Source organism: Mixia osmundae (assembly GCF_000708205.1).
Source record: "Mixia osmundae IAM 14324 unplaced genomic scaffold scaffold_5, whole genome shotgun sequence".
NCBI classification, from domain to species: Eukaryota; Fungi; Basidiomycota; class Mixiomycetes; order Mixiales; family Mixiaceae; genus Mixia; species Mixia osmundae.
Genome location: NW_014575559.1, coordinates 956790 through 978795, shown reverse-complemented (window position 1 = coordinate 978795; position 22006 = coordinate 956790). Strand labels below are relative to the sequence as shown.

The following is a 22006-nucleotide window of genomic DNA, read 5'->3' as shown; positions in this document are numbered from 1 at the left end:
CCTGTCAGGCAGGAGCGGATGTGCCTCAGTCTACGCACTCGAGATCATGACGACGAGTCAGAGCCCGGTACTGAGAACCTATGCTAGCTTCGGCAAGCATCAGCCTCACTCGTCGTCACCACTCAAGAGCGTCTCTGAATTCAGAGCCTTTGCTGCACCTGCCACGCAGCCGCCTTCGGCCTTACAGATCGTCGGTCACTTTGCTCGTCAGCCTTTGCTGCTGCCACGACAACTTGCGCGATTGATCAGCTCCACCCAAGAGCGGTCAGAGCCAGAGCGGAAGATGCACAAGTCAAGCGCCAGTCGGGAGCTCACGCTCAACTCACCCGTTCAGCACCGTCGCGGCTTCTCCTCTGACGTGAATCTCGCAAGCTCTGAGATGCTTCTGGGCAAGTCGACCATCTCGGACGACCATCTCATCGTCCGTAACAATTCGCGAACCTCTCGCAAGAAGCGCGCAAAGTCAAGCAAGCGCCTCGCGGGGCTGTTCGCCGTCGTCACGCTATGCTGCTGCGGCACTGTGCTGGTCGTGATGCGGCCGACTGCACAAATGCAGTGGATTGATGAACAGTGGTCAAAGCTGACAGACGAGCCCATCGAGCCAACATTCGAGCTGTACGACAGCGATGAGACTGGCGCGGCTGCCTACAGCCCACGCAAAGATGGTCGGATCTTACTCGTTCCAGGGGAGCCTCATCCGATACCGGCTCTCATGCGACGTGCACAGAGGCGATACGACCATCTGATTGCTCGCCAAAGTACTACCTTTGCACACGCTGTGGCGGAATATAAAAGGCGATACCAGATTGAGCCTCCCCGGGGATTCGATCTCTGGTATGCGTTTGCCAGGGAGAACAACGTCGCTCTCATCGACGAGTACGACATGATCGATGAGGATCTGAAGATCTTTCGCGCTTTTAGTCCAGAATCGTTTCGCCGGCGCGCGGCAGCTGTGCCGAGTCTCCATCGGGCGGCCTGGCCAGTTGAGGTCAGAAACGGAGAAGTCAGTGCGCCTTCGTATGCGCATAAAGAGCGAGCGGACAATGTCGTCTTGATGATGTCGAGATTCGCTCGCTATCTGCCGGATATGACGCTTTGGTACAACTGGGACGATCACCCGCTAATCAACATCCCATGGGAAGAACGAGCGCGACTCGAAAAACACATCACTGCAGGACTGTACGACGATGATGCCGGCGAGGGCCTGGCCGCTATTGCGCCCAAGATGAGACATCCGCAGTACGGGTTTGCTCAGACATGTCCGCCCAATACGACTGCCGCTCGCCCTGGCTTTCAGTGGGGTCGCGGTTCACGCAACAACACCGGACTGGAGCACCTGCCTATGCCAGACGGCGCATCTGGCACGCTCATCGATTCTTGGCATCGCACCATGGACACCTGCAACAACCCCGACGCGCGTCACTACCACGGTGGTACGGCTTGGGTTTACCCCGCCATTCCAAACCAGATCGTGCCTTTACTTACTGGCGGAGTCAACAGCCATTTTGGGGGTCAGTCTATACATCATGGGTTTCCAAGGCGTAGCTGACTGGCCGACTGTCGCAGACATTCACGCCGTTTTCCTTGCAAAACTCAAAGATGAGCCCGAATTGGCCTGGGAGAACAGGACAGACGAGCGGCTTCTGTTCAGAGGTCAGACGAGCGGGACAACATGGGATCAAGATGTGCCTTGGATCAACACACAACGCTCGCGTCTGCATATACAGGCGAATAACCTAGAAGGCAATCGTACGCTCATGATAGCGGACGAAGACGACTTGCTCGCCAACGTCACGCTGGCCAACAAGGCAATCAATCCCGCTTTCTTCGATGTTGGCATGATCGGACCGCCTGTGCAAGTCAAAGACGATGTTACTCGCGCAGAGATGGACAAAGTCTACGGTGGCTACAAATCGCGCATGACAGACAAGGACGCTGAGAACTACAAATGTGCGCTTCTCCTTCAATCAAAATTCGTCACAAGCTGACACGTAATGCAGATGTGATTGATGTCGATGGCAATACGTGGAGTGGAAGGTTCGGCAAGCTTATGCGCTCGCCAGCTGCAGTCATCAAAGCGACCATCTATCCCGAATTCTTCTCAGTCTCTTGCATTCGTAAGTACTCTCACCACACTGCCCAACCTTGCTGACATGAGACACAGCTTGGCTCCATTACATACCAGCCCAGATCGATTACACGGATCTGTGGGACATCCTCGCCTTCTTTCGTGGCACGCCAGAAGGACGGGGATCACACGACGAGCTCGCCAGGCAGATCGCTCTTGCCGGCCAAAAGTGGGAAAGACGACACCTCCGCTGGCAAGATGCAGAAAGTTATCAGTTCAGATTGGCGCTCGAATATGCTCGGCTCTGGTCAGACGACCGACCGAGCATGACTGACGTCGATCTCAGTATCGAACCTCATATAGACATGTAAGGAAAACGTTGTTTGTTGTGACATTTGCATGTAATCACATTTCGAATTCCTCGAGAGTGTACTGCTTCGTCTGTAGCTCGTGCTGGTGACGCGCCCGTTCGAGCTGCTCGAGCTGGTTGCGCGATCGCAGCGCCACTTGATCTGAAGGCGACTTCTTTGCATTTCGTGCTAGCTCGGCCTCGCGCTTGTTCAGAGCTTCTGTTCGGATGAAGACTTCGAGGGGCGCTCGGAGTATCTTGAGTTCGGAGGAAAGCACGAGCTGATCCTCTATACAGTCCGACAGAGCTCGGAGCGCCACATGAGCTTGCTGGTTCTGTAGCATAGGCACAAAGAGCGCATCAAGCACATCCTGCGTGAACGCAATTGTCTACACACCAGCAATCAGTCCGTTATCACGCAGCAAGGTCGGGTAAAGACTCACGTTCTGCAGTCGCGTGTCACGCTTCTTGTCCGTGAAGAAGGGCTCGGGAGCAACTAGCCATTGTTGCAAGCAAGCCAGCACAGGCAAGATGGTGTCTGATGTGAAGGCCGCTTTGATGGCCGGACGGAGCAAGCCCGAAGTGAGCTTGAGCGAGATCGTCGTGCGCAGAAAAGCTGCTAGCGCCGGCTTGTCTTCCTGTACAGCTGCCGAGCTCGAAGCGGCAGCGACTTGCGCGAGACAGGCAATGACTCCGCTCTCTGAGAGATCGGGCAACTGCTTCAAGGCGAATTGAGCAAGAGACTGCGCATCGTGTCAGCTGTGATACTGTAGAACTGCGAGGAGCTTACCCATGCGCGACAAGAGACGAAAAGCTGTAGCAAGCCTTCGGGCGCCGTATCATTTGTGAGCGCTTTGTGCTTGAGCAGAAAGGTGCAAAAGGTCTCAACGGGCGCAGGTATGTTGTTGGCGAGACTGGCAAAGAGCTGGCTTGTGATACGCCGAACGAAAGCCAGAGGAATAGCTACTGCCATCTTTGCAGCCTTCTTACTTGCAGGGTGCTCCCGCCTGTACTGCTCGATGCGCTCTTGTTCTCCTCTGACCCAAGCCTCAAATAGCTCGAGAAAGTCTGAATAGACTTGTGAAGGCGATTGAACGAAGAGCTCGTCGACTGACGCGACGAAAGCTTGTCGGCTGTCGTAGCACGCTTGCAAGTAAGCGCGTTTGTGTTCGCTCGTGTTGGGATGCAGCAGAGGCTGAACGTCCTTTGATCTCGTGTGAGATTGGTGTAGCCATTGTCTCGATAACGTCTGTTTGCCCACGAGATCGGCAAGCAGAGGAGTTCTGGCCATATGGAAGGGCTGAGCCAGGATTGCTACTCTCTGAGCTACACTGCTTTGCTTGGTGAAAGCAAAGACGAGCGTCGCATCCGATAGAAGAGCAGTATGTACTGTTACTGCTTCTGGTGTGCTTTGATCGTCTGAGTGAGACGAGGAAGGCAGCGGATGGGTGTACGCTTCTAATACTGCATCATGGCGCAGATCGAGTACCAGGAAAACAGCTTGCGCTCTGTCTGAGTCGCTCACAGACGTTTGAGCTGCTACGAGTATCGAAGAAGGTCCGTAGACCTGTAGCGAGGTGGGTGCTGCAGAGGCAAAGCTGAGAGACTCTGCGAGTCGCACAGTGCGACTTGGTGAGCCGTCATTCGCGAGAGAGTACAGCTGTAGTGACCCGTTAGAGCAGAGAGCGACGATCGTGCGATCAGGAGTGACGATGACATCTATGAGCGCCTGGTCGGTGATATTGATCGTTTTGCTTAGCTGCATGTGGTAGGTCTCTGCACTGGTAGTGACATCGAAGGAGCGCATACGAGCGTGTAAGTCTCTCTCTGATCGATACAGAGCAATCTGATGAATGATGGCGTCATACACAAACAGCCTGCTTGACTCTGCTTTGACTGGGCTGTCCGTAGCGCTGATGGATGCTAGCGCGAGTTCTTCGACAGTCTGCTCCTTGAGATCTGCAGCAGGCGAGAGCAGCATGATGAGATCATCGGCAGTCGTGACTATCAACAGTGGGTCTTGCTGCTCGGGTAGGCTGTACCAGCAGAGGCTCTGTATCTCGCTCGAGACCTGCAACCACAGGATGTACCTCAGCACTGCGCCTTTAGCTGTGCAAGACGTGCTCACCCCGAGATGGTGAGCGGTGGTCTGATCGACAGTAGATCCATCCGTGCTCTCTTGCTCTTCATAGCAAGCCAAGCTCGGCCCTACTGCTGATCTACATCCTACAAAGATCCTCCGTCGTCGCTGTTCGCCCTCGAGCGACAGAGCCTGAATATTCGAAGTATACACGCTCCCGGCAGTACTCGTCGTCGAACTGAGCGATGTCTGATCCTCAAGATCTGTGATGTGGACACCGCTAGACGCTACGGCGCAGGCCAGTTGACGTTTTCTGCCTTGCACTTTGCAAAACGATAAAGGCACGGGCTGACTCGCCTTTTGCTTTCCTTTTGACTTGGCTGACACAGGCTGAGCTGCGACATTGTAGCCGGCCAGGAAGTAGGCGGATGAAGTCGCCATTCGTCTCGCAGAGGATCGATGGAGGTCGTTCGTTCGTCGCTCTTCAAATTGTTCTCGTCGCGAAAAAGTTCAAGTCAGACGACGACGACGACGACGGTGACGAAGTTAGCGGGAGACATCGCTCAAACAGGATGAGGCTCATAACGCACAACTTGCTTTCATGCCATGCAAAGCTATGCTCAGCTCCGACGAACTTTCCCCTCGATCTGCAGAACTGCACGACAGTTGAGGACCGCCCAGTCGACTTCAATCCCGACTTCCTGCGTGGCTTTCTGCCCAAGCTAGAGTGGCCTGCACTCCTCCGAGCATCTCGCCAGGCAAGTAGGGCACTCTTGGACAGAGCTCGACGTTCTTACCTGCTTGCTTCTCGTTGCAGTTGGGAGACGCGAGCCTGCCGGAACAGCCACCCGCGAGCTTCACCTTATCGCACACTACAGCCTCAACGGAAGATGCCATGCAGACGGAGAAGGCCACATCGAGCGAAGATGAGGAAGAAGTGCTCAAGAAGCTCCACCACGTTCTGCTGGAGCTACACGTGATCGATGGCGAGATGACGTGTCCCTCTTGTCACCGCGTCTTTCCTATCAAGTCGGGTATACCCAACATGGTCAGCCTGCCTTACTTGAGCACACCTGGTGCTTGGCTGAGCTGGAAGAACAGCTGCTGGCTGAGCACGAGTTGCGCAAATGAGATCGCATTGCGAGCAAGCTTGAAGAGGCAAACGCTCGTGGATACGAGTCTCTGCAACTACACAACATCAATCGCAAGCAGAAAGGTCAGACACGCGACAGATCTGCACCGTTCCTTCGCGCGCAAGGCCTCTTTTCGCTGTCCTCTTGCACGACGACAGCGTAAACCGGGTTGTCGTCCTCCAGAGCGATCGCCTGATGGGCTACCAGCGTGAAGGCGAGCCTCTCGACGACGAGCGACAGAGTAGCAAGAGCAGTGAGCCAAAAGGCAGAGGAGAACTGGAGTTCGTAGCGTAGACTCGAAGCTGCTGCTAGTGCATCCGATCCTACAAAGAGCGAGAGATCGACAACGAAAGCTATGATTGCAAGTGCCATTGTGATGAACGGCATTGCACTTGCGAATGTCTGAGCTCGATGACATTGAGGTGCTTGGAGTAGGATGACGACATTGGCAAGCAGGGCGAGGATGACGAAGCCATGTAGAGCTGCCGGACGAGGGAGTTGCTCAAGATCAAATACTTTGGCCTCGTTGTCCTTTGTAGAGCAGAACGGGTTCTGATCGGCAGCATGAACGCAAGCGCCTGCCAGACCCCATCTGACGGAATAGAGCGGCGTCGAGTCATTGCGACGCTCGAGGGGAATCTGGCTTCGTTTGACAGGTCGAGGATTGGCAAGCGTCGGCAAGCCAGCAAAATTGATAGCCGTTCTCAAGAAATTGCCAGCATACTCGTTCTGTTTCGCCATCGAGCTGTCCACGCCCAGTCCTTCCACTGCACATCCCGCTTGTGCACCCTGTCATGCTATCCAGTTGAGCATTCTACACTTACGATGATGGGGCGACGTACGGCCATCCCGGCTGCTATGGCCATATCCATATTGAGCTTGATAGAGACGCTTGTGCCCGCTGCAGGCTGCTGACGCTTTCTGAGCTTAGGCTTGCCGAATCCGAAGAACCCTTTCTTCGGCGCTTCCGCTGCTGCAGGCTTAGTAGCATTGGGTGTCGTAGCAGGTTTGCCAGCAGGCGCATCGGCTGTAGCGGGCGCACCGGTTGCAGCTGGAGCATCAGCTCCACGCATGACGCGGGACATAGCCAGGAACAAGCCTGCCCTGCGCATAAGCTCTGGAAACAGGGATCATGCAGTTTGGGCACTGACCACCGGCTAGAGCATCATCTTTGCCTACTTGAGCAGCATGATCGCTGAAAAGATCTGCCATACCAGATTCCATACCTGAACGCTCTTGATGGGTTAGTACCCCAAATCTGGCGCATACAAGGGAAGGACACACTAGAGATGGCACGAGATTGAGCAGGGTCTTTGATGGCACGACCCATCATGGCAGCCTTGAGAGTCTGAGGACTGAGCAGTTGACCAGCACCGCCCGTGACCAATCGACAAGCAACGGGAGCAGCCGAGGCTGCAAACCCGGTCAGATCGAACGCTCGCTTCTTCAGATGCGATCCATCGTTCATTCTGTTCATGATCGGCTGCATGTCCTCCACGGTGAGGATCGATCTCGCTTTGATAAATGTGCCATGATCGGATACCGACGGCCGGAGGAGAGTGAGGCCAAACAAAACGCTCGCCAGGAGCGAGATGAAGATGGAGACCTTGCGTAGAGGCGTCTGTCGATTCATCACTTTTGCTTACCAAGAGCCGTTCACCTTCCGGATCTGATATCCAAGCAGACCGGCCTGCGACAGTGGGTGGGAATGAGAGCAGCATGGCACACGCTACTGCCTCTTGTCGAAGATAGTTCTGAGGGCAGGTCGACGGGAGAAAGAGTCTGTGCGCGTCACTCGTGGCGTTCATCATGGCTTATTGCGGTTTTGCGGCGAAAGCTTGTAGAGTTGTATGGGGCCCCAGCTGGTCATAGGTCCGTGCAATTGTTGACTCTCGATGGCTTGCGCAGCGCAGAGATCAAAGAAACTTTTGTCGGTACTCGCTCTTTCTCGAAATGCGAGAATGAGGCTACAAGACTTGCAAGTACCGAAGAAGACCGAGATCGTGTCGATAAAAGCTTCGTAAGAACTGGTGTTGTAGAGCACATCGGCAGCTAGCAGAGACACATTTGACCCATGAACCAGGTTCCTCTGTGTCCATGCTCGCGTGGTCTCTATGCCCCACTGTAGCTCGGACGCCTCGATGGACGCCTTTTTATCCTTTGAAAGGTAAAGGTCGACATTGGGCGCAGTAGCGTCAGACAGAACAGCAGGCAAATCGGTCAGATGGACTCTGCTTGGTTTGGGCGTCAGTGCTCGATGTGCACATAAGCCAACAAGCCCGCATCCCGCGCCCAGCTCGACGATGCAGCCCGAGCCAGAGGGATGCCAAGATGTCGAAGTGAGAAGATATGCTGATAGAATGATGGAAGCATTCCATACGTGCGCGCCGAGCGTCTGAGCAGGCAATTCGATAATTCTCAGCGGCTCTTGTGCAATCTTCTGGGACCGTAGCTGCGTCAGCTGAGCCGGATAAAAGTCTTTGAAACACTCTTGGACTGCCGTTGCCGAATGAGCGAAACACTTGTCGATACAGCTGATGCTGACCTTTCTCTGGCGAGTGGGACTTTGCAGATTTGCTCAGACTTACTGAGCCGGTAGTGTCGCCCAGCCAGACTGCCTCTCCTTCATCCTGAGCCAGGAGATCGCCCGCAGAATGTCCAGTGAAAGCGAGCAACCTTTCTGTCTCCTCGCTACATACTCTCTTCGGGGCCTCCTCTACTAGAGCTCGTACATCCAGTCTGACCAGACCATTGGAAGGGATGTTTCGGCCTATGCGAGTGATGAACAAGTCGAAAGAGTGGAAAGAGCCAGCATTCGCCCTGAGCGTCACTACCAGTCCTTTGGAGTCTGATGCAAGGCCAGCCGGTGATGCCAAGGTGGCATACGAAGCACTATGGGAACTTTGAGCGTCCAGAAGCGTCAAGACAACTGAGCAAGAGGCTGAGCATGCAAGACTTCAAGAGCCAGGATGAGCACCTTTCTGGTCATGGGGGACTGGCTTGAGATCGCCCAGATCATTTGTGAGAGTCAGACTGATCTTGAAGGGAACATCGTAGGCTATCGTCCTCGGCGGTGGCCGAGCCAGCCGCAGCCTGAGCAGCTTTGGCTTTGACATTCGCGTGACGAGACGAACGCGACTTTCATTGAAGCGCAGATCAATCAATGACGACACACGGACGAACGAATGAACAACAACAGACCGAGTCATGATGCTAGTGAGGCTCCTCCTTGATGCCCGACATGTACGGCGTCCTGCCGTGCGTCTGATTGAGCGGGGTGGGCAAGCTCATCGACAGAGGTGTGAACAGATCTGATTTCCCTCCTGTCGTCTGGGCATTCCGTATCTCCGTCCAAGAGGCAAACGGAACAAAAGGGTGCATCAACTTGATGTGGATCCCCTTGCCAGCATGTTGCTTGTTGATCGAGCCAAAGCCATCCAAAGTCAATTCTCTATTTTGGGATTGAGCACGAACTGCTCCGTAGGAGGGCAAAGACGGGTCGATCGGACGGGGGTCGTGAGGGGTTTTGCCGCCCGAGGATGAAGCAGGAGTGGGAGGCGCTTTGCTGCGAGGCGCGATGGCGTCGTACTGTGCTTTCAGTAGCTTGCGTTGCGCAATATGCTTGAGCAAGGCGTCGGGATCATTGCGCCAGAGTAGTGTCTGGATAGGCGCTCGAAGAGACTGTACGCATCATCAGTATACGTATCCCCTTTGGACGTATGGTGGAGGATGACGTACATCTTGCTGACCCATGACGCGGGTAATATCGAATGACTCCTGTGCCGTCAAAGCGTACGTTTAGCTTTCACTGGGCTAAAGAGCGATTGACGCACGAGAGGAAAGAGCTCGTTGGGATTGCGAACCTCTGGCATCATCGGAACGACTTCGTCTGGTTTGGTTGCCGACATGAGTCTGCCCCTGAGCTGGCTCGATCTGACAGTCGGTCTCGCGCTCGCCTTTCTCGCAACGAGCTTGTACTTCTTCGTCCTCCCGTTACTGAGCAGCATCTGAGTCCTCACCTTCTTATCATACTTTCCTCTCTCCCACTGTTCCTTGCTCGGCCAGATCTGGACCTTTTCCCTCGGGACGGGAGTAGGGCGCAGCTGACTGAATCGCTCGGCCGATGTCAAGACTTTCTCCTTGGGCGTGCTCGAACCGCCCTCTTTCTTACTGATCTTGATCCTGGCCAGAGGATCTACAGACTTGCTTGTCGTCGTCGTTGTTGCAGTACCAGTCGAAGCGATGGGAGTAGACACCCTGCTCGAGTCAGATCGCCTGGCGGGTGTCGCCGTACTTGGGTCTGATCGCCTGACGGGCTTCGGCTCGTCGAGTTTGGCGCCGAACAGCTTGTCGTACATCTTGGATGAGAGGACTACATCTGTACCCGTAGGGCCACTCGTGGGTCCTATGGGCGTACTGCCGCGACTGGCCGATGTTGATGCTTCAGGTCGGCTGAGATGTGCGTGCTGACTCTTCACTTTCTTCGCCATTGGCTTCTTTGCTATGCTCGGGCTAGCAGTGGGACCGGTGACAGAGGACAGTGTGGACTTCTTGCGAGCTTGAGCCGGCTCAGACTCGACTTTACGCTTATTCGCCGCGCTGGCTGAGGTACTCGCGACAGCCTGCTTGCCGAGCTTCTTCGCCGAAGGTGCTGCGGTCTGTGAGGATATGGAAGGCTTCTCGTCCGGCGGATCGCTTGACAGAGCCATTGCAGCCGGACTGAGACTCTGACGACGAGGACGCCAACGAGGCCAGGCTAACGCGTCAATGACCCCACTCGGGTAGTGCAGACCGCGTCGACTGGCTCGCTACCAGCTGGCAAAAGTCGTGACGCTGCGACGGCCTTTACAGCTCTCTGCAGTCGGCGCACAAGCTCAGATAGAGCGTCACTGTCTAGAAGTAGGTCTCATCCGCCACTGACCAGCTTGAGATCATCCCCGGCGAGCCCAAAGTGACCGAACAGGCAAAGTGAGACTAGCTCGTCTCTATCGCCCTCGTTCGTCTCCTTCGCTGCTTCCTGTCGGCTCAATCTCTCTGCCGACTCGATAGAAGAGCTCAAATAGGTCTCGTGAGCTGTCATCGCGCACCAAGACCGAGTGAGAGGCCGGAAATTGCGCGGACGATAGTCTGACGACGAGCGTGATCGAGTAGAACGCAGGAGAGGATGCTATAGACCGACGACGGACCATTCCAATGTCGGATCAGATCCCCATGTATACCTCTTCGCGAGATCGTCAGCACTCTGCCACCCAGTCTGCCATGTACGGCTACCCACAGCAGCAACCTCAGTCGGCGCGCTCGTCTATCTTTGGAGCTGTCAACTTTGCTACCGGTCGCTCTGGCTACTCCCAACAAGGTCAAGGAGCCTACGGGAGAGCAGAGGAAGGTATAGGATTGGATCCTCATCCTCCTCCCCTGCAGTATGCCCAGCCGCACAATGCTCTGAGGGAACGGCGACTGCGTGGGATGTCCTATTCGCCCACGGAGTACTCACAACCGCCGCCGCCGAGGCAAAGATACACCGGACCAACGTATGAGAGTGCTGCGGTCTATAGCAATTCGGCGACGAGCGATGCGAGCGCGAGACCGTTCGATCCTTATGCTGCTAGTCAGGAACACCAATACGCTCCTCAGGCGCCGTACTACGATCCTGCCCAGGCATCGCCCAGATCTCTAGCTCCCGATCAAGGTGCATACAGGAGTGCCAATCACTCTGTCACTCCAGAATCCGTCTCTCCCACCAATGCTCACGCCAATCTGCAAGAGCGACAGCACGCAGATCGGCCACCGCCGCTTTCGAGGGGTCATACCTCGCCCATGCCAGAGCCACAGCAGCCCTATGATCCCTATAGATCTTATAGCAATCCCTCGCGGTCTCGACCTGCCACGGGTCGACACGAGTCAGAAGAAGAAATGGCCGTTGACGCGCCCGAGCAGACGTTCAGGAGGATACGATCGCTATCTGACTTGAGGCCCGTTCTGGAATCTGTGCCCAGTGGGAGGAGAGCAGACCCACAGGGTGGAGTCGTTTCGCCTCTCAAAGCGTTGACGCAACAGCTCGCTCAGACGTATCATCTTGTCAATCCTGCCTTTCGATATGAGCTCTCGTACAACCCCAGACGAGTCCTCACCAAGCCCAGCAAGCCTTGCGGAAATGACGGTCACGACAATGAGGATTCTGACTATATTCTCTATGTCAACGATTGGCTGGGGACAGATGAAGGCAACAAGTGTGTCTCCTTCGGTCTACCTCTGTTACTCGTGCTCATGCAGACACCAGGTATCTCATATTAGATGTACTCGGTCAAGGCACGTTCGGACAAGTCGTCAAGTGCCAGAACATGAAAACGCATGAGATCGTGGCTGTCAAAGTCGTCAAGAACAAGCCAGCCTACTTCAATCAGTCCATGATGGAAGTCACCATCCTCGAAATGGTCAGTCTCTCGCATATCCGAAGAGTAAATACTCATGCAAAAGGCACAGCTGAACAACGCATGGGATCCGCAAGATCGGCACCACATTCTGCGGTTGAAGGATACATTCATTCACGCAAGACATCTCTGTCTTGTCTTTGAACTGCTCTCTTCCAACTTGTACGAGCTCATCAAGCAGAACAACTTCCGAGGCCTCTCGACTTCTCTCGTCAGGGTCTTCACTTCGCAGCTTCTCGACGCACTCACCGTGCTCAATGAAGCAAGACTTATTCATTGCGATCTCAAGCCAGAAAATATTCTTCTCGAGACGCAAGTCTTCTCTTCCTTTTGTCATTTGGACTGCGCTAACATAGCATGGGCAGGCTCCAATCGCCACAGATCAAAGTCATCGACTTTGGATCGGCGTGCCACGAAAGGCAAACGGTCTATACCTACATCCAGTCTAGGTTCTACCGGAGTCCGGAAGTGCTTCTCGGCTTGCCGTACTCCTCTCCTATCGATATGTGGTCGCTCGGCTGTATCTGTGTCGAGCTCTTCCTCGGCCTGCCTCTCTTCCCAGGCACATCAGAGTACAACCAAGTGACTCGTATCGTCGAGATGCTCGGTCTGCCGCCGAACCACATGCTCGACGTGGGCAAACAGTCTGCCAATTTTTTCGATCTGTCTTATGATCCGTATGGCAACAAAGCTTATCGACTCAAATCGCTCGAGCAATATTCAAAGGAACATAACACGCAAGAACAGCCTTCGAAGAAGTACTTTCAGGCGACCAAATTGCCTGATATCATCAAGACCTATCCCATGACGCGAAAGAACGCGAAACAATCTGATATCGATAGAGGTGTGGCCTCTTCATCCTCTCATCGGTTAGGCTGACTGACAAGCGCGAGCGCAGAGATGAACAATCGCATATCGTTTATCGACTTCGTGCAAGGATTGCTCAATATGAATCCCATAGAAAGGTGGTCACCGCAGCAAGCCAAGCTGCATCCCTTTGTCAAGGGCGAACCGCTCACCGAACCCTTTGTGCCGCCCATGTCGCTCAAGACACCCTCCCGGCGGACTTCTGCCGTGCCGCAGTCTGCTCCATCTGCTACAATGCCCTTGCCGACCGAGATCGATCGTCCTTATGGCGGGCTCCCGCCTGGGCCGAGGAAACCAGATACGATGGCTTATGTCGATGCTGCTGCTTATGGCAAACACCTGGCACAACAGCAAGCGTACACAGCTGCTTCAGAAGCGAAAGCCAAGCGGCAATCGCAGATCTCCATGAACCCGTATTCTGTTGCGGAGGATACGCAGGGTCTACAGGCCGCCAGTCGACCTTTTGGCGATTACTCGATGAGACCACAGCAGGCAGACATGAACGTGCCTGTCAATCCACCGCCGGTACATCACTACCCTGCCAGAGGCAGAGCTCTGACGATCACAGATGCGGTTCCGCCGCAGATCCAGAAGCTCGGTCTTGGCATGGGTGGATTCGCAGGACACTCTGTTACGCCTGTCTTGAATCGAGACGATCAGCAAGAGGCTTGGGAAAGGAGAAATGTGGCTGCGGGTCAATTGGGCAGACGAGCGTCTCTGAATCGGCATCACCCCGGTATCGACCACCTCACCGAACAGGCAGAGATGGCATGGGGCTTGCCCAGCTACAGGATACCCAGTTCTGTCGATCGAGCCAATTACATGAATGCCCAAGCGAGCCAGCCGTTCTCGGTCATGGTCGATCAGCAGCGTGCTTTACAAGCACAGGCACAGGCCCAGCAGCAAAGAGCTTCCGGCGCGATTGCTGCTCCTCCCATGGTCTACCATGCTTCCACAGGCTCGGCGAACAGGTACGAAGCGTTTGCCAACCAAGGCGGAGGATACGATTCAGGCTTCAATCCCGGTGAGGGCATGACGAGCTTTATTCCTCTCAATGCGCAGTCTGGCCATCGCGCTTCACTCTCTTACTCTGGCAATGTGCCCTACCAGCAGCAAGCCATGCCCCCGCCCCCGCCGCCTGTGAGCGAGAGGGAGCTGAAGCAGAGGCAGAGGAATAGTCAGGCAGAAGCTCCACCGTGGTCGTGATCGTCACTTTGTCAGTCCGTTGTCGCATTCCATTCATGTTTGTATGTGCCCAGTCAGGTCTGTCAGGTGATGATGAGGGCCAAGTCGCGTGAGATAATCGATAGGCACTCGTCGGCCGAGTCGATGTTCGACTGCTCGGATCTGCGGACGGAGAGGGCTATGTGAAAGCAGAGATGCAGCTGCCACCGCATCAGCTGCATGCACCCGTGCGGTCCAATATCGTCCAGGTATCAGTCAATCAGGATGGCAGCTTGTTCACGACTGCCGAGCTATCAGGCTGGTCAGTCTGGCAGACTTCACCTCTTCAGCTCATCTCCCGCAGAGGTCAGGATGATCCCCTGCTCAAGCGTGGCATGCCTCAAAGAGGGGCAATATGACAGATTTCCCCCAAGGCTCGCTCAAGCTGGTCGTGCCATTACACCGAACCAACTTGATCTGGCTCGTCGGTGGACCGCCCAGTCCGCTGTACTCGCCCAACAAGGTCATCATCTACGACGATAATCAAGCTCGCCCTATCCTTGCCTTTGAATTCTCAGAAACGGTCAGAGCAGTCCAAGTGAGGAGAGACCGCTTCGTTGTCGTGCTCAGACGACGAGTCATCCTCTTCGCCTTCAACGTCATCAGCGGCAAGACAATCGACGTCTGGAGGGAGGGCGTCTACCCCACCATTGACAATCCACAAGGTGAGTTCAGCTGGGTGCCAAGCAGACGAAATTGATGGTTTTGATACTGCAGGTCTGGCGGCATTGGCCTCTGGTGAAGGCGCCACATTGCTCGCATTCCCCGGTCGACAGCCTGGGCATGTCAACATTGTCAATCTACCTGCACTCGATAGCAAGCGAGCATTGCAAGCTCCTCCGCCAGGCTACGACTCCACACTCGGACCGCCCTACCCCTCCATTTCGATCATTGTAGCGCATCGAACTCATCTCGCCTGTCTCGTATGCTCATCAGATGGAGCACGACTAGCCACTGCATCGAGTAAAGGCACACTTGTCAGAATATGGGACGTAGCAACTGCTCGAGCGCTGCACGAACTCCGTCGCGGAACAGATGTGGCCACCATTTTCAGCATGCGCTTCAATCCCGATGCTAGTCTGCTTGCTCTGAGTAGCGACAAGGGTACGATACATATATGGCACATTGGCGATGTCAAAGGAAAGTCGAGAGCAGTAGAAACAGACCAGCAAGCGAAGCTAGATATGTTCAGACCGTACCTACCTCGCTACTTTTCTTCGGCCTGGTCGTCTTGCCAGTACCGTCTTCCCGTCGATGCGCCGCCGCCCTCTCGTAAGCTGCCAAAGCTACCGAAGACGCCCTCTGCACTCCGGAGCGCGTCTACTGATCCTGTCAAGCAAGAGGCCGCTTTGATCGCAGCAGAATCTGCAGCGAGGAAGAAAGAAGCAAGAATAGAAGCCAAGCTGGCCAGACTTTCGCTCGAAGACGAAGTCAGCCACTGTATCTGGCCGCAAGCCCAATCGAACTCGCCGGAGCTCATTGTCATCACTCATGCCGGTCGATGGTTCAGACTTGCCCTACCCTCGCCGGCCCAAGAGGACACGGCCGAGACAGCAACAGACTGTCGTTTGCTCGAGTATCACAAGCTCGCAGAGACGAGCGCTTGGGCAGCATTCGCTTAGTATCATCATCAGTGTCATTTGTCGTCGTTGTAACATCATCGCATAGCCATGTCAGAGTCGGTGCCATACCATATCAGTCAGAACATAGACCATCAACTCCCTCGTCTGATGAGATTGACCGACCCGCGGGGCGTTCGACCAAGCCCTCCTGGGCAGCAGCGGAGCTCAAACACCACGCAACAGGCGACATTGAGCGATACGATCCAGACGCAGTCACAACACAGGACGATCAGCTTAAGATTAGAATGGTTCGTACGCCCGCTGGTGGGATGGAGTATCGATCAAGCGAGCCAAGTTTGAGGCGAGCGCTGCGAGTCGGGACTGCCACAGCAGCAAGTTCTTCCCCAACATCGAACGACGAGAGAGGGCAGACCTAGACAGGACATGCACATGCATCTTACGGCTCGAGCAATCAATGCACCTCTTTCCTACAGTGTCGTCTAGCCGCGCACACTCGTTTTCGCTGCATGGTATATCGCCATACCGTGATGTCCTCAGAGGAGCAGCACTCGTGAGTACGCGTGCTATTGTACATACAACGTGCCTGTGCTTGCTATACATCACTGATCGGTACGAATAATGGCTTCAGTCTGTGAAGATCTGAGGCCATGCAACGCCTAGCCGGGGTGTCGTGTCTTCCATCATGTCCTCCTCTTCTGGCCTGATCTGCCAGGTCTCATTTTCGATCTGCGCGCATCTGCGATCAGTACTAGCACTTTGGGGACGATGTGAACGTACGAGAGCATCTTCGTAATCACGCAAAGCTCGGATGGCATACTGGTGCAGCCGTTTATCGTAGCCTCCAGTGTAGTCGTCCGGAATCGTAGGTACGAGCGAGCCGTGCTTTGTAAAGATCGCAACGGCAGGCGAAGGCAATATTGACGCTCGTTTGGAAAAGCGACGCGACGCTCGGTGCGATACCACAACGCGAGACAGACGACGATCTTTGGGCGAAGGCGTCGTAGGCAATCCGATGCTGGACTGGCGGGGCGCGATAGCTACGCCCTTTGCAGCAGGCGAAAGCTTCCCGGCATCGAACGCATCCGATACCGGCGTCTCGTTCTCGAATTCGAATCGGAAGAAGTTGCCGCTGCCACTTCTTCGCAGGGCTTCGCGCCTAGGCTTCGGCGTAACGGGCGGACTGCCAGAGGCTGACACGGAGGTTTGACTCGTCATTGCATCGTCGAAAGCAGACACATCTGCTTCCGAAGGATATTGATCAACGCTTGCTGTGCCGTCTTCAGACTGAGCAAAATCTCTCTGAGGCTCGATGATATCATACGACGAGGTTGGCGAAGATTCGATGATGTGCAGATTGAATGGCTCGAGAGAGCCTACGGGCGTACCAGGTCGCGTGCGAGATGTAGATCGTTTGCGTAGATTACCCTTGAGCCATCCCACAACGCGGGATACGCCAGGAACGTCTTTGAGCTCTCGGCTAGCACCGCGCGCTCTGAAGCTGTCGCCGTCCGACGCATCGTCAGATCGATACGTCAATTCCATGTCGGCATCGCCGGCAATCTCGTCCACCGTCCATGGCTGCTCAGAAACCCCTTGAGTCGAGCAGATCGTAGAGCGCTTCGGTCTGAAGTAGTCGTCATCGTCATATTTGTCTAGTGGATCGATTTCGTCGTGTCTGCGCCGTATGCTTTCCAGCCGTAAGCTGAAAACGCGCAAAAGTGCGAGTGTCCGCTCGCTCGACGCGCTATCTGGGTTGTCCTGGACACTCGTCCCGATGCCGCTCAAACGCCAGACAAGCAAGCGCATAAAATACTGCGGGTCAGACAGCTATCAGCCAGTCATAGGCTCATTGAACAGTATTAGCTAACCCCACGAACGCTCATATTCCAATGCAGGAAGAGCCTCTCGAAAATGTCTTCGTCGAGCAAGACGGTCTCGCAGAGCATATCGCGATCTTGCGGCCGAGTGGTCAGTCTGTGTGCGAGCATCAGAATGTCCGATGCGAATCAGCAGAGACGCCTACATGTCAAATGAGGAATATAGGAAGGCGATGGTACGCATCAAGCACACAGTGTTGTCCGCCTTGAGCAGAATTGTGCGAACAAAGGAAAGCACAAAGGTAGTATCGAACGAACGCAAGCCGGCCTGACGTTGCTGTCGAACGCTGACTTGATCTTCGAGACCACCTTGCTGCGATGTGGGGGTGCATATCGCGTGGAGCAATGTCTCGACAAGATCAAGCAGCAGGAAGCCCCCTCTGACATCGTAGAGACTCGTCCGCTTGGTCAGTGCACGCATCCAGACGCTCAAAAGGTCCGCAAAGGGATACCTTGGCTCCTGCTCGATGTCATCTGTGGGCAAGATTTGGCTGACAATCTCGAGCAGACTGGTAGCGATGCGACGATGAGCCATATCGAGCACCTTTGGCTTTGCGCCCATTGCCAGCTGTGCATGGTCACTCATGCTGAAATCAGTGCCCGACGGGCTGAGGGTGGTCACGGAACGCATGTTGCGATGTACAAGCGCGTCGAGCTTCTCGAGCACTGAAGCCGTCACGGAAACAAAGCCCGGCGCACGCAGCAGATCGCGCAAGGAGACATGCGACGAGCTTGCGGGGCTTGCAGCGATATAACTTGCGAGCTGGCGATAGTATGCTCGATAGAAAGCAAAAGGTAGATCAGAGTCCGACGCTGTCCAGCGAATGAGCCTGCTGGACATGTCAGTACCTTTGCAGGGCTTTTGTGCTTTGCGTACCAATTGCCCGTCATCTCGACTTTGCAAGACACATTCTGAGCTAGACAGTCTTCGTCTTCTTCGACTGCGCGCATTGGCGTGATGATCGCAGCTGTTGACCGCGCATCCTTGTAAATCAACGCATCGAGATGCGGTGGGTAGATGATCGAAGCTTTCTCGCCGTGTACGGGCGAGACGAGGCACTCTGCGACGATGCGATCGTAGTGTTTAGGCTTTAGAGGCGGTAGCAATCGCATCAGCTTGAGTCCCACGTCCTCTAGCCTGAAGTATGCGACTGCCAGCAGCCTTCCAGCGAAAGCTAGCGTGTTGGCGTAGACAGCCTTTTCGTTGAGCTTTTCGACAGCAAAATCGAGCAGCGAGACAAGCACCGAAGCATATCGACGTTGACCGGCTAGATCGTCCAACAGCGCAAAGTAGGAGAAGAAAGGACTCTCCATGACTTTCGCGATGCCTTCTAGACATGCGCCACGATTGGCAGGACCAATCCGTAGATCTTGCAGCATATGGAGCACCCAAGCATGGAGTATGTCCCGCTGTCTGCGTGCTAGACTTGCATTCAGAACGTCTGAAGTCGTATTGTCGCTTTCGTGAGCTGCCAAGAAGGGCAATAGGCCACGTATGATGGCCTCGCTACGATCGGCTTTATTAGTGCGTAGACCATTGACGAAGGTGCTCAGCGAGTCTTCGAGAGCAATCCAAGCAGCCGAGAGCGACGAGTCTGATCCGAAGCCAGAATCAGGTCCGCGCTTGCGCGCTGTGGGCGACGGCGTCGATTGATCTCGTCTGGGCAGCGTACCTGCACGAGACGTAGCGCTACTGCTCGCACTCTCGTGGGAAGTCACGCTCGAGGGCGTCCGTCTGTGTTCGGGAAAGGCGTAATTGGTGCCTTTGTTCATACCGACGCGACCGGGCAGAGACGACTTGCGATGAGCGGCCGGTTTGATCAGACTATCGTCGACTGGCGAATGCTCGCTGTCTGGACTGGCTTGCCGCGCGTCGAGCGTGTCGGTATTGATCGTTGCCGCTCGTGACGGAGGTCGCGACGAAGTGTCGGCATTGCGAGCTTCTGCAGCTTCGCTGAGACCGATAGCCGAACGAAGCATATCGAGCGAGCCTCGACGTTTGCGCAAAGACGCCACGGGAGGTGCGGGTGGCGGATCGACAGGAGCGGGCTTTTTCTCGGATGTGAGCTTCCTGCCGAGTTGCAGAAGAGACCGTCTCCGGCTCTGCTTGCCAAGCGGAACAGGCTGCAGCGTCGAGCGCAGAGAAGTGCCCAGTGGTAGCACGACAGGCGGCGCAGCGATCGCGTCGCGACCGTTGACGCAAGAAGGCGTCGCTCTCAGCTTGTCTTGCATATTGTCCGTTGCTCTGTTAAGATAGGTCTCGTTCGGCAAAGGAGGCAAAGGCGAGGACTTGATCTCGTTTGACATTGGAAAAGCAATGTGCAGAGCATCATCAGCTTCGTCTTCTTCCGGTGTCTTTTCTGCTACCGGGATGATCGTGACAGGTTTGCGTATGCTAGCGAATGAGCTCGACCTCTGCAAAGGAAGCTGACTGGATGTGATCGAGGGTGCAAGTGAGCTCGAACGGCGTGCTCGAGTGGTCTCTGGCTGAACAGTTGGCGCTACTGATGCTGCTGTGGTGACTGGATCTACTTCTCGTGCAAGCTCGGTAGGGCTCGCGGTAGGCTCTGAGGGAGCATCGATGAGGAAATTCTTCGAAAAGTCCAGATCGAACAAAGGCGAAGAGCCTTCAAAATCGAGCGAGAGCGTCGGCGGTCTCACGTCGAGCGTGCTCGATCTGTCTGGCTCAGGCTGAGTATCAGAATCGCTTCCAAGCAAAGCGATTTTGCCAGGTGAGGCCGTTCTGACTTTCTTCTTATCTAGCAGATCGAACTTATTGGACAGGAGGGAGGAAGAGGAGCCCGAGCGCGGTAATGATGATAGACTGTGTGATGATGTGTCTCTTGATTTGATACGTAAAGGTGCAGTGATCTTGTTGAACTGGCCTACTGCTGCAGCGAGAGGTGAAGCAGAAGGGGATGACGAGTCTTTGACAGAGGACTTGCTCGATGCTGCTGATCCCGATCGTGAGTGAGCTGCACTCTACTGATCAGTACCGGCTCTCGCAGAAGAGTAGGGGGAACGCACTTCTGATAAATGTGCGCGAAGGGATATCGCTTAGCTGCTTGAGTTGAGCGTCGTCTGTGTTGAAGACAGCACCGCTTCTCCTCCATGCGTTCTTGGTGGCCTTTGTTTTCTTGCTCCCTGCCAACTCGCTCAGCGAGTCTTCGTCCTCCTCCGGTTGAGGCACCGCTTTAGGACGCGTATCGATAGGTAGGGATGGCAGCAGTTGCTGTGTCGGCATATCCGAAAAGCTGAAGGCGTCTCTGTCCGATTGCGACAGGGTAGATTCGTCTGCGTGATCGTACGCGTCGAAAGAGAACGAGGCATCCGATAGAGGCGGCGAGAAAGGCTCGTTGATGGTGGGAACAACCCTTGCTGCCTTTGGACTATCTCGTGAATCATTGGACAGGACAGGGCTGTCTGCCGAAGCGGCAATGGCTCCCAGACCAGGCAAGAGCGATATCCTCCTGCTCATCGTTGTACCCCTTTCGGGCAGCGTGACTCTCTTTGCGCTCGCGACGACTTGGGCACCATTCGAATCCTCCTCTTCGTCCTGACTTGCCTCGACAGAGTCATCACTCAGGATGGAGTTGGACCAGCTCGTCTTGTGTTTCAAGCCAGGCGAGCCGATCGATTCTGATCCGTCAGAGAGTCGATAAGCAGCAGTAGCGTCGTATCGCGTGAATGAGGCTTTCGTGGACATGCGCCTTGCCGGTGTGCGTGAGATGACCTGAACAGGTGCCAGTTCGTGCACTGAATAGGAAGATGCGTCCGACGTAGACGAGTAGACGGACGGACTACGACTATCTGCTCTGGCTTCTGACCTGATGGCCAAGTGATCATCAGGTGGAAAGTCGTGTTCGGCCATCGAATCTCTCGCCAGCGATGGATTTCCTTCGCTTGCTATGCTGTGCCGGTTGTAGTGATCAGGGTGGGGAGCCGACAAGGTCGTCGCTGACATCTTGGGTCAAGTGCTGCTGGCCTGCTGAGCTCGGCGGGGTGCGGGAGGCCAGTGCGCCCGGTCTTGCGGGAATGTGTCCGTCTGCGTGCCAGATGAAGCAGTCAGTCTGCACGATGGGTATGCAAGATCATGTCGTGGTCGTGAGCAGGATGGCCAGCCGAGCAGGGTAGCTGAAAGTCGAGCTGAGCGCAGTCGTGCTTATATGATATGCGTTGCTTGATCTCTTGCAGTGCCAAAACGTCAGTGCTGTCCGATATGATATGTACAAGAGCTCGAAGGGGGGGGGCCAATGTACAATGCTCTCTGCTGCAAGCTCTCCTCGTCCTGAGCTCCTCTCCCGGTCGCGGAACTTCGGGCACCCCAAAAGTCGCGGCGGCGCGTTCTTCTTCAAAGGCGGCAATGCCACGCGACTGAAGCCTCGTCATCTTCA

The 22006-nt window shown here is 55.1% G+C and overlaps 9 protein-coding genes across 9 annotated transcripts; 4 read left to right on the top strand and 5 right to left on the bottom strand.

Moving 5' to 3' along the window:
• Positions 1-46: 46 nt before the first annotated feature.
• L969DRAFT_94701 (glycosyltransferase family 90 protein) lies at positions 47-2439 on the top strand (the record flags this gene model as incomplete). The annotated part of the gene is made up of 4 exons (XM_014712730.1): positions 47-1511; positions 1567-1950; positions 2001-2117; positions 2165-2439. The coding sequence occupies 4 exons, from the start codon at positions 47-49 to the stop codon at positions 2437-2439; spliced, it is 2241 nt and encodes a 746-aa protein (XP_014568216.1).
• Positions 2440-2473: 34 nt separating this feature from the next.
• L969DRAFT_17569 (uncharacterized protein) lies at positions 2474-4938 on the bottom strand (the record flags this gene model as incomplete). The annotated part of the gene is made up of 4 exons (XM_014712283.1): positions 2474-2806; positions 2861-3160; positions 3208-4488; positions 4546-4938. 4 exons carry the CDS (start codon positions 4936-4938, stop codon positions 2474-2476), a joined length of 2307 nt encoding a protein of 768 aa, XP_014567769.1.
• A 131-nt stretch (positions 4939-5069) lies between these two features.
• L969DRAFT_94699 (uncharacterized protein) lies at positions 5070-5628 on the top strand (the record flags this gene model as incomplete). Its single annotated transcript, XM_014712729.1, has 3 exons — positions 5070-5255; positions 5315-5545; positions 5599-5628. 3 exons carry the CDS (start codon positions 5070-5072, stop codon positions 5626-5628), a joined length of 447 nt encoding a protein of 148 aa, XP_014568215.1.
• Positions 5629-5714: 86 nt separating this feature from the next.
• Positions 5715-7263, bottom strand: L969DRAFT_49256 (uncharacterized protein; the record flags this gene model as incomplete). Its single annotated transcript, XM_014712728.1, has 4 exons — positions 5715-6419; positions 6473-6729; positions 6782-6865; positions 6915-7263. 4 exons carry the CDS (start codon positions 7261-7263, stop codon positions 5715-5717), a joined length of 1395 nt encoding a protein of 464 aa, XP_014568214.1.
• A 174-nt stretch (positions 7264-7437) lies between these two features.
• On the bottom strand, positions 7438-8746 carry L969DRAFT_49632 (uncharacterized protein; the record flags this gene model as incomplete). The annotated part of the gene is made up of 3 exons (XM_014712727.1): positions 7438-8126; positions 8176-8559; positions 8608-8746. 3 exons carry the CDS (start codon positions 8744-8746, stop codon positions 7438-7440), a joined length of 1212 nt encoding a protein of 403 aa, XP_014568213.1.
• A 32-nt stretch (positions 8747-8778) lies between these two features.
• L969DRAFT_87618 (uncharacterized protein) lies at positions 8779-10372 on the bottom strand. The gene is made up of 3 exons (XM_014712726.1): positions 9464-10372; positions 9369-9407; positions 8779-9311 (listed from the first exon to the last, which is right to left on the bottom strand). The coding sequence occupies exons 1-3, from the start codon at positions 10337-10339 to the stop codon at positions 8844-8846; spliced, it is 1383 nt and encodes a 460-aa protein (XP_014568212.1). The 5' UTR covers positions 10340-10372; the 3' UTR covers positions 8779-8843.
• Positions 10373-10451: 79 nt separating this feature from the next.
• Positions 10452-14189, top strand: L969DRAFT_62492 (uncharacterized protein). Its single transcript, XM_014712725.1, has 5 exons — positions 10452-11860; positions 11911-12064; positions 12114-12373; positions 12427-12905; positions 12960-14189. Exons 1-5 carry the CDS (start codon positions 10824-10826, stop codon positions 14132-14134), a joined length of 3105 nt encoding a protein of 1034 aa, XP_014568211.1. The 5' UTR covers positions 10452-10823; the 3' UTR covers positions 14135-14189.
• A 102-nt stretch (positions 14190-14291) lies between these two features.
• L969DRAFT_24078 (uncharacterized protein) lies at positions 14292-16093 on the top strand. Its single transcript, XM_014712302.1, has 3 exons — positions 14292-14458; positions 14515-14817; positions 14870-16093. Exons 1-3 carry the CDS (start codon positions 14308-14310, stop codon positions 15772-15774), a joined length of 1359 nt encoding a protein of 452 aa, XP_014567788.1. The 5' UTR covers positions 14292-14307; the 3' UTR covers positions 15775-16093.
• L969DRAFT_87615 (uncharacterized protein) lies at positions 15950-21943 on the bottom strand. The gene is made up of 6 exons (XM_014712724.1): positions 20640-21943; positions 18490-20587; positions 17759-18442; positions 17604-17709; positions 16513-17547; positions 15950-16461 (listed from the first exon to the last, which is right to left on the bottom strand). The coding sequence occupies exons 1-6, from the start codon at positions 21574-21576 to the stop codon at positions 16360-16362; spliced, it is 4962 nt and encodes a 1653-aa protein (XP_014568210.1). The 5' UTR covers positions 21577-21943; the 3' UTR covers positions 15950-16359.
• Between the last annotated feature and the right edge of the window lie 63 nt (positions 21944-22006).

What these genes read in the sequence shown, in the direction of transcription:
- L969DRAFT_62492 (XM_014712725.1), top strand. Translation starts at nt 10,824, where the DNA reads ATGTCGGATCAGATCCCCATGTATACCTCTTCGCGAGATCGTCAGCAC. An exon ending in GGGACAGATGAAGGCAACAA is followed by an intron (nt 11,861 to 11,910) that starts GTGTGTCTCCTT and finishes TGCAGACACCAG; the next exon opens with GTATCTCATATTAGATGTAC. An exon ending in AAGTCACCATCCTCGAAATG is followed by an intron (nt 12,065 to 12,113) that starts GTCAGTCTCTCG and finishes CAAAAGGCACAG; the next exon opens with CTGAACAACGCATGGGATCC.
- L969DRAFT_24078 (XM_014712302.1), top strand. Translation starts at nt 14,308, where the DNA reads ATGCAGCTGCCACCGCATCAGCTGCATGCACCCGTGCGGTCCAATATC. An exon ending in TCAGCTCATCTCCCGCAGAG is followed by an intron (nt 14,459 to 14,514) that starts GTCAGGATGATC and finishes GCAATATGACAG; the next exon opens with ATTTCCCCCAAGGCTCGCTC. An exon ending in CACCATTGACAATCCACAAG is followed by an intron (nt 14,818 to 14,869) that starts GTGAGTTCAGCT and finishes TTGATACTGCAG; the next exon opens with GTCTGGCGGCATTGGCCTCT.
- L969DRAFT_87618 (XM_014712726.1), bottom strand. Translation starts at nt 10,339, where the DNA reads ATGGCTCTGTCAAGCGATCCGCCGGACGAGAAGCCTTCCATATCCTCA. An exon ending in CCAACGAGCTCTTTCCTCTC is followed by an intron (nt 9,408 to 9,463) that starts GTGCGTCAATCG and finishes TTGACGGCACAG; the next exon opens with GAGTCATTCGATATTACCCG. An exon ending in GCGTCATGGGTCAGCAAGAT is followed by an intron (nt 9,312 to 9,368) that starts GTACGTCATCCT and finishes TGATGCGTACAG; the next exon opens with TCTCTTCGAGCGCCTATCCA.
- L969DRAFT_87615 (XM_014712724.1), bottom strand. Translation starts at nt 21,576, where the DNA reads ATGTCAGCGACGACCTTGTCGGCTCCCCACCCTGATCACTACAACCGG. An exon ending in TTCGCGCACATTTATCAGAA is followed by an intron (nt 20,588 to 20,639) that starts GTGCGTTCCCCC and finishes AGTAGAGTGCAG; the next exon opens with CTCACTCACGATCGGGATCA. An exon ending in GTCGAGATGACGGGCAATTG is followed by an intron (nt 18,443 to 18,489) that starts GTACGCAAAGCA and finishes CATGTCCAGCAG; the next exon opens with GCTCATTCGCTGGACAGCGT.